This window comes from Urocitellus parryii, chromosome 5 (assembly GCF_045843805.1).
Source record: "Urocitellus parryii isolate mUroPar1 chromosome 5, mUroPar1.hap1, whole genome shotgun sequence".
NCBI lineage: Eukaryota > Metazoa > Chordata > Mammalia > Rodentia > Sciuridae > Urocitellus > Urocitellus parryii.
The window spans coordinates 19,404,757-19,417,472 of record NC_135535.1 but is presented as its reverse complement, the minus strand read 5'-3'; the positions used below and the strand labels follow the sequence as shown (position 1 = coordinate 19,417,472).

At 36.2% G+C, this 12,716-nt stretch overlaps 1 protein-coding gene across 12 annotated transcripts in view; it reads left to right on the top strand.

The window, feature by feature from the left end:
* The window catches only part of Mybpc1 (myosin binding protein C1), an 81,571-nt gene extending 71,973 nt beyond the window's left edge, over positions 1-9,598 (top strand). For 6 of the 12 annotated variants that reach the window (XM_077798524.1, XM_026396787.2, XM_026396777.2 and 3 more), the window contains 4 exons: positions 1,420-1,579; positions 2,499-2,635; positions 4,345-4,531; positions 9,321-9,598. In XM_077798524.1, coding sequence (XP_077654650.1) covers positions 1,420-1,579; positions 2,499-2,635; positions 4,345-4,531; positions 9,321-9,421 — 585 coding nt within the window. In that variant the 3' untranslated portion in view covers positions 9,422-9,598. Of the gene's footprint in view, positions 1-1,419; positions 1,580-2,498; positions 2,636-4,344; positions 4,532-6,663; positions 6,732-8,136; positions 8,180-9,320 lie in introns of all 12 variants that reach the window. The other 6 variants (XM_077798525.1, XM_077798531.1, XM_077798530.1 and 3 more) reach the window with 3 other exon arrangements.
* Positions 9,599-12,716: the final 3,118 nt, after the last annotated feature.

Below are 12,716 nucleotides of genomic sequence, written 5' to 3'. Positions count from 1 at the left end.
CCTTCTTGAGAACATGGGTATCCAGTCAAATCCTGGAGAGCTAGGACTTTATTGCCACTCCTTGTGACTGAGATCTGCCTAGGACACCCCCCACCACCATGTATTCCAGTTGCATTCCGGCAGGGACAGACCAAGAGACCACAAGATGCTGCTCCTCCCAGTGCCACTCCCAAGGAAATCGACTCATCCCTGTGTCATCACAACTGCAGATGCTGTTCTCCACTTAAATTCCCAGTCAACATTATTTTTATTCTGTGCCCAAACACTCACTTTTCATCTCTGACCATATATTGAGCACTATTGTAGCTGCTGAATCAAACTTTTTAATTTTTTAATTTTTTCCATATAATTTTTTTTTTAAAAGACAACTCCCACTCTTGGGGCACTCATAGTCAAGGCAAGAAGGAAGACATGAAGCCAAATGGTAACACAATATAGTAAATGTTAGAATGGAGGTTTGCATTTAAGTGCTTTGGCAATAGAGAAAGATATAACTATCTGCTGTCTGAAATATCCAGAAATCATAGATCATGAAGGCCTCTGAGTGTCCAAGGAAGATGCTTTTCTTGATAAAGTGACATTTTGTTAGCACATATATTTTCTCAATTATTAGTAATGAAACATGGTATGATGTGGTTTCATCCAGCTGCAAGAGAAACTGTTATGTTTTGTGTTGTGGTGAGGAAACAAAAACAAACCTGTGATGGGCACTATTGGTACAAAGAGTTGAGAAGCAAATCAGGTTTTATGTTGTGGAGTGCACTTTCCAAGGAGGGACTATGAAGAGGAAACAAGTAAAATGAGTAAATAGATATTATAATATATATAACTTGTATATATTTAATTTTCATGTATATATATCATACATATATTTTTATACATATATAATTTTGGTAGCTAGTGTTGTGGGGAGAAATTAGCTAAGTTAGGTGATAAAAGTGTGTCCAATGAGGTTAGGTGGTTGAGAAGGGGTGATATCTGGAAGAATCTGTCAATGATGTTTGGAAAATTCACTGGATGCTATTAATTTTCCTCTGGTAATTTAGTTCCATATCTTATCAATATCAATAGAGAAGTTGGCACTAAAATTATACTTTGTTCTACAAAAGATGGATAGAGAAGTAGGTAGATAAGTAAATGAGAGACATGGTACGGTTATGAAAAAATATAAAGTTGGTAGAAAATGACATCTAGGTATATGGAATCTAATGTGTACATGAAGATTGAATTTCATAGTCAAGTATAATCAAATTGTAAAATATTAAGCCACGTGTACTTTGTTGTAACTCTCAATATAAAAACTAGTACTCTTTTTTTTTTCATTAATGAAACAAACTTGTTATTTATTCTAAACAACAGTTGGAAGAGTTGTGTGTTTTTAGTTGATTTTTCTCAAACTGTTATCATTTTTTCTTTCAGGAATGGTTCACTGTCATTGAGCATTATCACCGAACCAATGCTACCATCACTGAACTGGTCATAGGGAATGAATATTATTTCCGGGTATTTGCTGAGAACATGTGTGGCCTCAGCGAGGATGCGACAATGACAAAAGAGAGCGCTGTGATTGCCAAGGATGGTGAGTCGGGAATGGAGTGACATCCAGAAAACTAGGTGGGCAGGGATTAGATGGATAAGGCTGAAAGAAGCGGAGATGTGGTGAGGGGAAAACTATGGAAACAATTATTATTGGAAAATTATGATAAAAATGTTCAAGTGAAATTTAAATTTTACAGGCAAAATCATTCAAGGGATATTACATTATCATTGCATTTTTTTTTTAATGAAGGCTTTAAGCCAAGAGCAGTGGCACATGTCTGTAATCCCAGTAGCTGAGGAGGCTGAAGCAAGAGGATTTCAAGTGCAAAGCTAGCCTCAGAAACTTAATGAGGCCCTAAGCAACTTAGTAAGACTATGTTTGAAAATAAAATATAAAAAGTGCTTGGGATGTGGCTCAGTGGTTAAGTGCCCCTGGGTTCAATCTCTGGCACAAAAAATAAAATAAAAATAAATTAAAATATAGGCTTTAATTGATTCCAGTTTCTGGGCCATGGAGCTTTAAATGGCTAATGTCACTGGGATAGGAAAAAGTAGACATTTACTTCTTGGATTTCTGGTATTTTGATTCTTGGACACTTTCAATATAGCTACACATGAGACCCACTCAGCAAAGAAAGGAGAAGCTGAATTCTATCTTTAACCTTTCATTTTGTCATAAATCACTCTCCCTCTAAAGCCCTTCCTGATATTCACATTAGAACACATTTCTGATCAAAATTCTTGGGGAAAAAACCAATCCTGTCAATATTTGTTTTAGAGTCAGATGACCATTCTGGCTTTCCATCTTGTGTGTAATGATTGGCTGTACATTTTCTGAATGTATGCCATGTGTTATTTCTAAGCTCAAGGAAGTTTTAATCATGAGTGAAGCATACCAAGAATAATATAGTCTCAAGCCAATTTGTACTTTTGAACATATTTTAATACTTGTTTTTAAGGCAAAATCTACAAAAATCCAGTGTATGAAGACTTTGATTTCACAGAGGCGCCCATGTTTACTCAGCCTTTGGTTAACACCTATGCTATAGCTGGTTACAACGCCACCCTGAACTGCAGTGTGAGAGGAAATCCCAAGGTACCATACTGTTCTATCACGTTAGTTAAACTGAGGAATGGACCTCGAGGTCCCTCTTTTATATTCCCATGTTATAATGGTTAACACTTTTATAAATGAACCTTCTAACCACTATTTGTGTCTTTTTGGGATGTGGGGAATGGAGAGTAGCAGTGTTTGTGGATAATTAGGTTCACTATTCAAAAGTAGTAAAAGCCAGGCATTACATGGCTGAGGCAGGAGGACCACAAGTTTAAGACCAGGCCCAGGAATTTAGGGAGGCCCTGCTTCAAATAAAAAAATAAAAAGGGCTGGGTGTGTGGCTCAGGGGTTAAACATCCCTGGGTTCAATCCTGGCACCAAAAAAAAAAAAAAAAGTAGTAGGAAAAAAATGTTTGTCTTTACTAAAAGAAAAAGAAAAAGGAAACCACCTAATTTTGAAAGAACCGAGAGGTAAATAAAATAAAGCAATGTTGAGTCACCTGAAAAATTAGGTGGTGATTTTGACTCATCAAGAGTCAAAAAAAAAAAAAGAAAAGAAAGAGTTCTATAACAGATTAAAGTAAATAACAATTATGCTGTAATGCAAGGCAGAATGCAGAGTACAAAGAAGGAAGAGATCACTGAAGAGCTTTAGAAAGGTTTTAAGTTTTCGTGTTGTTGACATTTGAAAATAACAACAAATTAACAAAGTTGTCCATGAAAAACTATGTCCCTGGGTGCAACTGTGGAAAAGTGCCCTAGAATCTGGGAAATTACAACAGTAGTGTGTTTCCTGCATATGCCAACAGAGATAGGGAAGTCAAAGGGAGAAGCCAGATAGGACACAAGGAAGACCCTGAATTAATGTGTAAATGGAAGTGATGTGCGGAAGGATGAGGAGGCAGATCAGAGGTTTCATCCAGAGCTTAGGAGAACATCCAGGGCTGTTGGTGTCAGTTTGGGAGGCCCAGTGTGGAGGTGCTACATTTCACCCTTTGGAGCCCAAGCTCTAGAAAGGATTATCACTGAGGTAAGAGGGTACTGTGAAAAGCCAAGGACCAAGGTGTGAGCGTAAGGGAACGCTCCCATTTGGAAGGAAGAAGAGGACTGCGTGAAAGAGATAGGAACGGTGCCATATCTAGGTTCAGAGCAAGACAAAATATTATAAAAAGTGGAAGGTGTTGAGGAAGGTGTTCAGAGAGTGGAGGAGTAGACAGAAGAAGGGAGTAGAGAATCAAGGATTTCAAGTGCAGTTCAGAAGTCACAGAGCATGAAATCAACTTTCTGGGGGACTGGGTTGGAACTGATCTTGCATTGTCTGATGGGAGCAGAGCCACTGTCACTGATGATGACTTCAGATGTCATGCATATTGTGTAATGATTATCACAATTAACACATCTATCACCATGCACACTGTACACTGGATGCCCCAAACTCATTCAGCTCACACCTAAATGTTTGTATCCACATAGATCAAATTGAAATGCAACAGAATCCATCTGGGAAGATTGCCCTAGCAATGTCCCCTGAACAAATCTGACTTTCTCCTTCAGAACTACCCACTTGCTTTCTTGCCAACCACTAAGTGGAATGTAATTTGAGAGATACACTGCCCAAGTAGATGTGTAGTCTTCAGTGTGCTTTCTTTCTAATCTATGCGTTAAAATTCTGTCACTGGCTTTGATGGTCTTTGAATGTGCTACATACAGATAGGTTTTGACCTCACTTTCTTCAATCTGAACTTCAGCCCAAAATAACCTGGATGAAAAACAAAGTTGCTATTGTGGATGATCCAAGATACAGGATGTTCAGCAACCAGGGAGTCTGTACTCTGGAGATTCGCAAGCCGAGCCCCTATGATGGAGGCACCTACTGCTGCAAAGCGGTCAATGACCTGGGGACAGTGGAGATCGAATGCAAACTGGAGGTGAAAGGTATGCCACCCACCGTCTCATGTATAGACCAAAGCAAAGGAACATTGTGTAATTATGATTCTTAATGCGAAATCCAAGCTCTTTGCCAAAATGCTGCAACTGGGGCAGTTGTAATGGTAGCAGTAGCAAGAGAAGGGGGAGGGGGGATTCAGGGAGAGGAGACATTTTTATATTCTGCCTCCACTCTGCTTTATTTGTTAAAGGCTACTACTTGATTATTTAAATTGGTTTATTTTTATCTCTTCTTATTTCCTATTAACTAAAGGAATATTAGCTTTAGTGAAATGTTAATGGGTGTACAGCATGCTGAGAATAAATACAATGAACACGTTACTTTGGTGATGTAGTCTATCTAGAAATAGAAGCCTACTGCAAAAATTCATCTAATGAAACTGAAGCTAAGGAATTCATATTATTTTTAATTGGTTTACTTATCTGTGAAACTTTTAATCTATATAGACTAAGTTTGTTAATTTAGTGTTTGATTATACACATAATAGAATATAGCATATACATATTATAATCCGTTGCTTTTAAAATTGCTAGAGAATTTTTACTTGTACATTTCATTGGCATTAGTTTTAAGAAATGTGGCAACTTATATAAACCATGAAAACATAAGGATTTTTGTGATAAGAGAGTCTCAGCATGAACAGTCATCTTAGTTTTCTCGTTAATTGGCTAGAGTCTTTGTTTTGAAGTTTTTCTTGTTAATAAAAACCTACTTTGGGACACTATGAGAACTCCTGCAGAAAATCCTCATTAGGAGATACTAGGTGACAGGATCCTAATGTGTTTTTTCTCATCCGTCACTGTATCATATTGCTATTCTATGATAACTAATGTCTTTTATTCTTATTTATTTTTTTAAATACTTTTTCAGTTGTCAATAGACCTTTATTTCTTTATTTTACTTATTTATATGTGCTGCTGATAATTGAACCCAGTGCCTCACACATGCCTGGCAAGTGCTCTATCACTGAGGACCAACCCGAACCCTCTTATTTCTTTATAATGAAAAAATTGTAATCCAAAAGTCAGAAAAATGACTTTGTAAATATCTATTTTAGAAAATCATAGTAAACTGGGTATGGTGGCACATGCCTGTAATCCCAGTGACTCTAGAGGATGAAGCAGGAGGATTGCAAGTTTGCCCTAGGCAAACCCTAGGCTAGACCCTTTCTCAAAATTAATAATAATAATAAAGGACTGGGCATGTGGCTCAGTGGTTAAGTGCCCCTGGGTTTAATCCTGGTACAAAGAAAAAGAAAAAGAAAAAAAAAACAAATAAAAATAAAATCATAGTAAATGCTCAGGGTATTAATGTTTCTTTTAAAGAGTTATTTAGCTGTGTAGTCCTAAATGTAGTATAAGAAACTTATTGAACAAAATAACTTCTTTCTTACAACTTTTTTTAAAAACAGTTTTCTTTCTCATATGATTTCTGTCTGTCCTCTGGTATATGGTATGCAGACTTGTAACTAAGTGATAGGCGAAAATTTATTTTTATCTCATCAGGCATATAATATTCTTAAAATTTTTCAAACCTTACAATTGAGATAATTCATACAAATGTAAACATTATTTTTTAGCCACTTTGTTTGCTTTAAATGATGATTAAGGTCACGTTTGCACATCATCTGGTTTCTAAACTCCTCATTTTATTAGTTTTAAGTTGTTGTTGATACTTGGATTTCGACATCCTCTAAAAAAACAAAAACAAAATTTTTTTTTTAAATTACCACCTATTCATGCTTTGAAAAAAAATTGAATGTTGCTAATGACATTGATGATGCTTTTATAAATGGTTCAATATTTGGAGCCTTCCATAAGAGCAAACAGTATTATGCATGTGGATGTTATATTCTTTTTAGTAATAATCATATAGTCAATTGTATAGTAGTTGAACTTAATAATCAGAATAATGTATTTTAACCTATAAGTTCATGATAAGGTATCAACTGTGGTATTGAAAAAAAGCTTTTGGTCCTAAAAGTAATGCTGAGATTCTTTATCATCAGATTATTATCTGATAATAGGTAACTTGAATCAAGTTAAGCTGTGTAAAAAAAAAAGGTAAGAATGTCAACTAAGAATAAATAAATACTGGTACAAATATTCTGATTCTGCAGTGATATATCAAGGAGTAAATACCCCTGGACAACCAGTCTTCCTGGAGGGGCAGCAACAGGTTTAAAAAGTTCATATCCCACTGGATATTTCTACTTTCCGTTCCATTCCTCTTACATGAAAACGCACTTTGCATGTAAAGCTTGACTTTCTCATTTGCTTTTAATTCTGTTTTCTTAGCAGCTCATGGCATACAGTGTTTATGCCATGAACAAGGAAGGCCAAATTATTCAAGGATATCAAGTAATGTAGAAACCATGAGCTTTGTCAGAAAACTAAGTACCAGACCACAGGTCCCCAGGAGTCAAATCAGAACACTACATTTGAAGAGGTCCTCAGCTTATATAATAAGATTATCAAAACTTGGGAATCAATGGCATATATTTAGTATTTTCATTTTTTGAATATAGAAAGATATATTTGTCCTTTAAGATAATTTACAGCATAGTTTTCTTAAAAGAAGGACAGAATTCAGAAAATAGAACCTTTTAATTGTAGACAAGTGTTATGCACATTTTTGATGGAGGGTATAAAAATAGACCCAACATCTGGAAACTCATATTTAAGATTGTCCCATTACAAATTTGTGAGTAGAGTGTTTGTAATCCATCTCTATCCATTGGACAATTTAGTCATTTCCATGGGACCCAAATTATTTTATATGTCTATGAACTTAAAAGGAAAGAAAAGTGTAAGACCCACTATAAAGTGTTTTAAGCAATAAATGAGTTCTATTATGTATGTATAATTCACCCCCATTTGAAAGAGCCAGTTAAGAATTCTTTGGGGCCAGTTGACAATCTGTTATGACCTTTAATGTAGACTTTGCCTAAGTTTACAATATTTGCTTTCTGAATCTCCAGACATAGAGTTAGTTTTACAAAGAAGAAATTAACTTCTGCTTTTGAAGTTTTATTGTTATACATATTGTCACTTTGTATCCTGTGTTTAAGTCTTGCATTTGTTTACATCATTTATATATAATCAGTTCAGGATAGAATATTATGAAATATATTAGTCTAATATTTATACTTGATAATTTTGCCTTTTGGAATTTCAACATATATATATGAACACTAACATTTTGTAAAATATCTATGTTTTTCTTTTGATGAAAAACACAATATATATATGTTGTAGGTTTTTTTTTTTCATAAGCTAATGGTTTGGAAGCTCTTACCATAAATATTCACTATACCATCAGATTGGCTTTGCCACCTCTCTGGTAGAGTGGTTGTGCATATTAATATATATATTTTACATATTAATGATCCTTTTGAAGTGACTGGATCCTCACCCTTCATTCCATGTGCTTCTATTTTCCCACATCTTTCACATGACTAAGGATTAATGAAATCAACTCCTCATAATTGTGACCATAATTTCATCCAACCAGTACTCAACTTGGGTGTTAGCAGTTTATTAATGCTTACAACTTCTCTCTCTCTCTTTCTCTCTTTCTCTCTTTTCCTTAGTTGTAGCACAATAAGGATGTTTGAATGTATATTGCCATCTAAGGTAAGCTTTCATATGGTTTTGGCATATGAAGCTTATGACTATCATAAGCCATACCAAGCCTGTGGAGTATGGCATGATTTTCATTACGTAATCCAATGAAAATAGACTCCTTAAAATTGCTAACTTTGTAGTATTAATTTGTATTTTTCAGCATCTTAAATTAATATCTAGTACTTATTCATCATGACAATCTCCTAGTGACATGAAACAAACTGTTGAATGTGATAGAGCATGAATCAAAGCATTTAATGTAGATGGACATGATTGATACCCACGCATTCTGCATTCTTTGCATCAAGGAATGGACATGTACATAAGTGGCATCATTTCTACCAATATGTGACTTGAGTTTTTTTATTTTGTTAAGGAGAATGACTTTCTCAAATTTGCATTAAAGAAGTTTTAAGAATGTTTCAAATAGCATGCTGTTTTTTGTCTGGACATGAATTTATTAGCAAGTAGTAAAACCCTTCATTGAAGGACCGTGCAGTTTTGTGGTTTCGTGGGTTCTCATTTGAATGAGGCTTTTGTTTTTTTTAATATAAAAATTCAGAAACTTGGAAGGTAGGTACGAAATGTTAGGCATTTCTCTCACCTTCAGAAGGTATTGGACCATTCCTACTATTTTTAACCAAATAGTTCCAATTTTTGCACTTTCGACAGTTTAGAAGTGGTCAAAGTTAAAGGAAAGAGTCTTTTCTTCTCCAATCTGCTTGAATCAGAACTTTTTGTGCTTAATTAAAAGGAGCATTAACAAACTGGAAACAGATCTTCCCACTGACCCATAACATGGTATGCATTTGTTGTGCCAGAACCTTTAAATCATTTATAGAGCAATCACAAAACCTCTCTAAGAACAATAAGTGTTTTCTACCATTTAGGAATTTAAACTAAGATTGAACAATAGAAGGGGAGTAACTGCTATGGGTCTTCTGGGAACTTGCTTTTCTGTCTAGATGCCAAGGGCTTTAAATTCTAAATGTACTAAACCTGGAGAAGATTTCCAAGTAGGGATTGAATGAATCTTTGTAGTAATAAAATCATAATTAGTCTCATTTCCAGGCAGCTAGTGCAGTAGTATTATTTCAGTGATTTTTCACATAGATGGTTTTGACTTTTCCCTTCTCTCTGTCCTTTATAGGTGGGCTGTCCTTCTGCAGGCTCCTCTTGCAAGGTGTGCCTCCAAACATAATTGATTCATATTTGCGAGACTTACACTCAAGCAATCCTGAGGAATACTGAGGGCTGGGCATAGCCTCTCTGAATTCTGCTGCTTTGAAATCTGATTGAAAAGAGAAAGCATTTTCTGGTTTTCCACCAGGCCCCCAAGTGTGGTCATTTTCTTTCCTCTGAATGTTGAAGAGAAAAAAAAAATTGTTTGCACTGGTTGCTTAATTAAAAATTGCAAACAAAATCTCATTTGCTGTCAGCGCCTTGGCTGTTATTGTTTATGCTCCGCTGTATTTTCTTTTAAAAAGCATCGTAGAAAAGAATAAGCAAAAGCAATTGTTTTAGTTTCAAAGAATAGGCTGTACAAGGTCCCCCTCTCTTGGAGTAAAGAATGCAATACACCATGGTAGAAACTTGAACACCCATCTTGCTCTTGGTATATGGACTTTTTTCTAAATAACTTAAGAGTGGTTTATTTCACACAGGCCTGCTTAACACAAAGATCTATGCCCCCTCCACCTTTTTCCCATTTGAATTCATTAAAGATTTCTTAAAGTTTACCTTTCAGACAAATTTTCTCAGTAGAAAGGAAAACTAATTCAGGAAGTAGTACAACACATGTCAAGTGTTTACGATGAAATGTCATTGTATTCATTTATGTGTTTGGCATCGAATTCTCAGACACAGAACTGAGGAACAAAGGCTGAGAGCCAGGATGCTACCAAACTCGGGTACAACCCCTATGGTGTCTCTGGCAGGGCTTCCTGGACAAATCCACTAGATCTCCTGCCAAAATAGCTAGTCCTAGGGATGGGAGACTGTTGCAGACTTCAGAGCAGTTACAAAATTAGGGTTAGCTGATGGTATCTGTTTGATTTGAAGGGAACCTCTTTTTTTAAAAAAAATTCTAGCAGCTGAGAAACATTTGTACTAATCCATAGTCTTTTTTTTTTTTTTAAGCAACTTCCTTTGCTCTTCCTGATATTATAGTTTCAGAGAAGGGAGTAGAATGCAAGTGTAAGGTACCACCTCATTACTGTTTTGCCCATGATTCCTCCCCCTTTTCCCTTGTCCCAGAGGCTGAATAAATAGTGACTCACAGGTGCTTTCATAGCATCATGGGATGACATTGTTAAAATCTCTGCACTGCTTCTTCTCCAGATCAGAGTTGTGATGGTGGTCGTGGATCTGGGTGATGACAGGCTCATGAAAGAACAGGTGGATCATCCAGGTAGTTGCAGGACATTTGAGAACAGCAAGAGAAAACTAGTTTGTGTCCAAACTATGGTGGCCCCCTCTTTTTCCATTCTAATTGGTTGGTGACCTTGCCCTTTATGGTTGTTAGGAATATTGGTTATTACCCCTCTCCTATATTCCCAACAACTCCAAAATATAGTCATCCCTGAGTCCATGGGTATCAGGGATTGGTTCCAGGACTCCCTGTAGAAGCAGAACACTTTTATCTCTTCTCTTCAATATCATAGTGTTTGCATATAATCTCTATATTCCTCCTGTATGTTTCAAATCATTACTAGTTTGCTTATAATACTGAGTACATGTAAATGCTATTTTAATTGTTCTTGCTCTGTATTGCTAAGAGGATAATGACAAGGAAAAAAGTTTCCCACGTTTAATGCAAATGCATTTTCTCCCCAAATATTTTTAATCTGTGGTTGGTTGAATACTTGGATGTGAAACCCAGGGACCTAAAGGGCCAATCTGGCAGCATTGCAACAGCCTGGCTGGCTGCCTAACTCAAATATCCGTTGCCTGATTTTGCCAAGTCATGGTCAAGTCTGTTAGGCCATTTATAAACACAGCCTAGAGTGACTGTAAAGCATCCTTCCATGGTTTAGGTTCCACATTCATGACTTAGACACTCTACTTATATCCTGTGTTTTATAATGCTAATTTTCTGCATATGATCTTGCCTCGAATTAAAGGTACCCATACACCGCAAAGTTCTAAAAAGGAAGAAAAAAGTTCATTTTGAAACTGTAAAGAGCAAAACATACCAAAAGTGTCATGGCTCAATTATATGTCACAGAAATTTACCAAAAATTCTTTTTGGAAACTTTACATTCAGAATTTTAAAGGATTACACTTTATTTACTTCATTTAAAAGAGTTTGCTGAATGTTCTCATCTAAATTATTGAAGTAGAAGAAAAACCAATAGAAGAAACATTGAAACAAGGTAATATGTCTTTAACTCTTCACTTTTAAATTGAATTCTGAAATGTTCTGTTTAGCTCAACCTGTGCGTTATTGAAGGTCTGATGTGTACACTGATCAGCTCAGCTAGGAACTCAAATGATGAATAAACCATTTCGTGCATTGATAATGTATATGACTAATACACAAAGGGAAACAAACACGGCAGGTGTTAGAGGATTTGCAGAAGTTGGATAACATGGTTTCTATATTTGTTAGTAGTTACTGGCAGCCAACCTAGGGACCTACCCAAATCCCAGCTGACTGGGATTGGCTGTCTGCATGAAAAATAAGCAGTTAAGAAGGAAAAAAAATGAATTTAATACAATTTGGCTAAAACTAGGGAGAAGCAAGTAAATTTCTCTGCAGGTCCTATAGAGGAGTTTACACTTTATAGAAACAAAAGCCAGGAACTATACCTATGTATAGATTTATCTAGGCAGTGCTAGCCAGAGAATGTCACAATTCCTGTTTTTCAGCCTTTGCTCAAGCCACCTGGACTTTAGTGGCAGTATTTCAGCTTCCACTGAGATTGAGAAAACAATAACCAGCAAGTTTGGGGGGAACTATTTTAGGGCTTTTAATTTCAAAAGGATTCTGTTACAGTATCAATGTGTGGAGTACAGGACATGCCATAGTGCTTTATTTTTCTAAATCAAATGTAGTATGAGTCTGAGGACAGCTAAGGGGATTGAATTGAGAAATTCTCTGTCCTGTGTGGGGGTTCTACCTCAGTCTCAGATTCTAAAGTCAACCGGAATCGTCCCTAGTGCTAACTAAATGCAGTAAAAGAAAGGTTTTTGTTCTTCAGTTAATACTGGTGATGGCAGAGATACTTGTGATATAACCCCATATGGTTCAATCAAAGACAGGTGACTGAAACTTCCCTGATAAGTGTAGAACTGAGGAATTCCAGACTCCAAGGCTATAGCATGACTTCTGTATTAGGGTTCTCCAGAGAAACTGAACCAATAGAAGATGAGTGGGTGGATGGATGGATAGATGGATGTGTTAGGGAACAGACAGATGAGGGTGGTGGGAACAGGAAGCTAAGAAAATAATTCTATAAAATGGGCCTGCTGTGCTGACCTCCACATGCTCTCTTTTCCAAGAAGCAATTTACCTGCAGCCCTGCCTGGCCTCAGTGAACAGAAT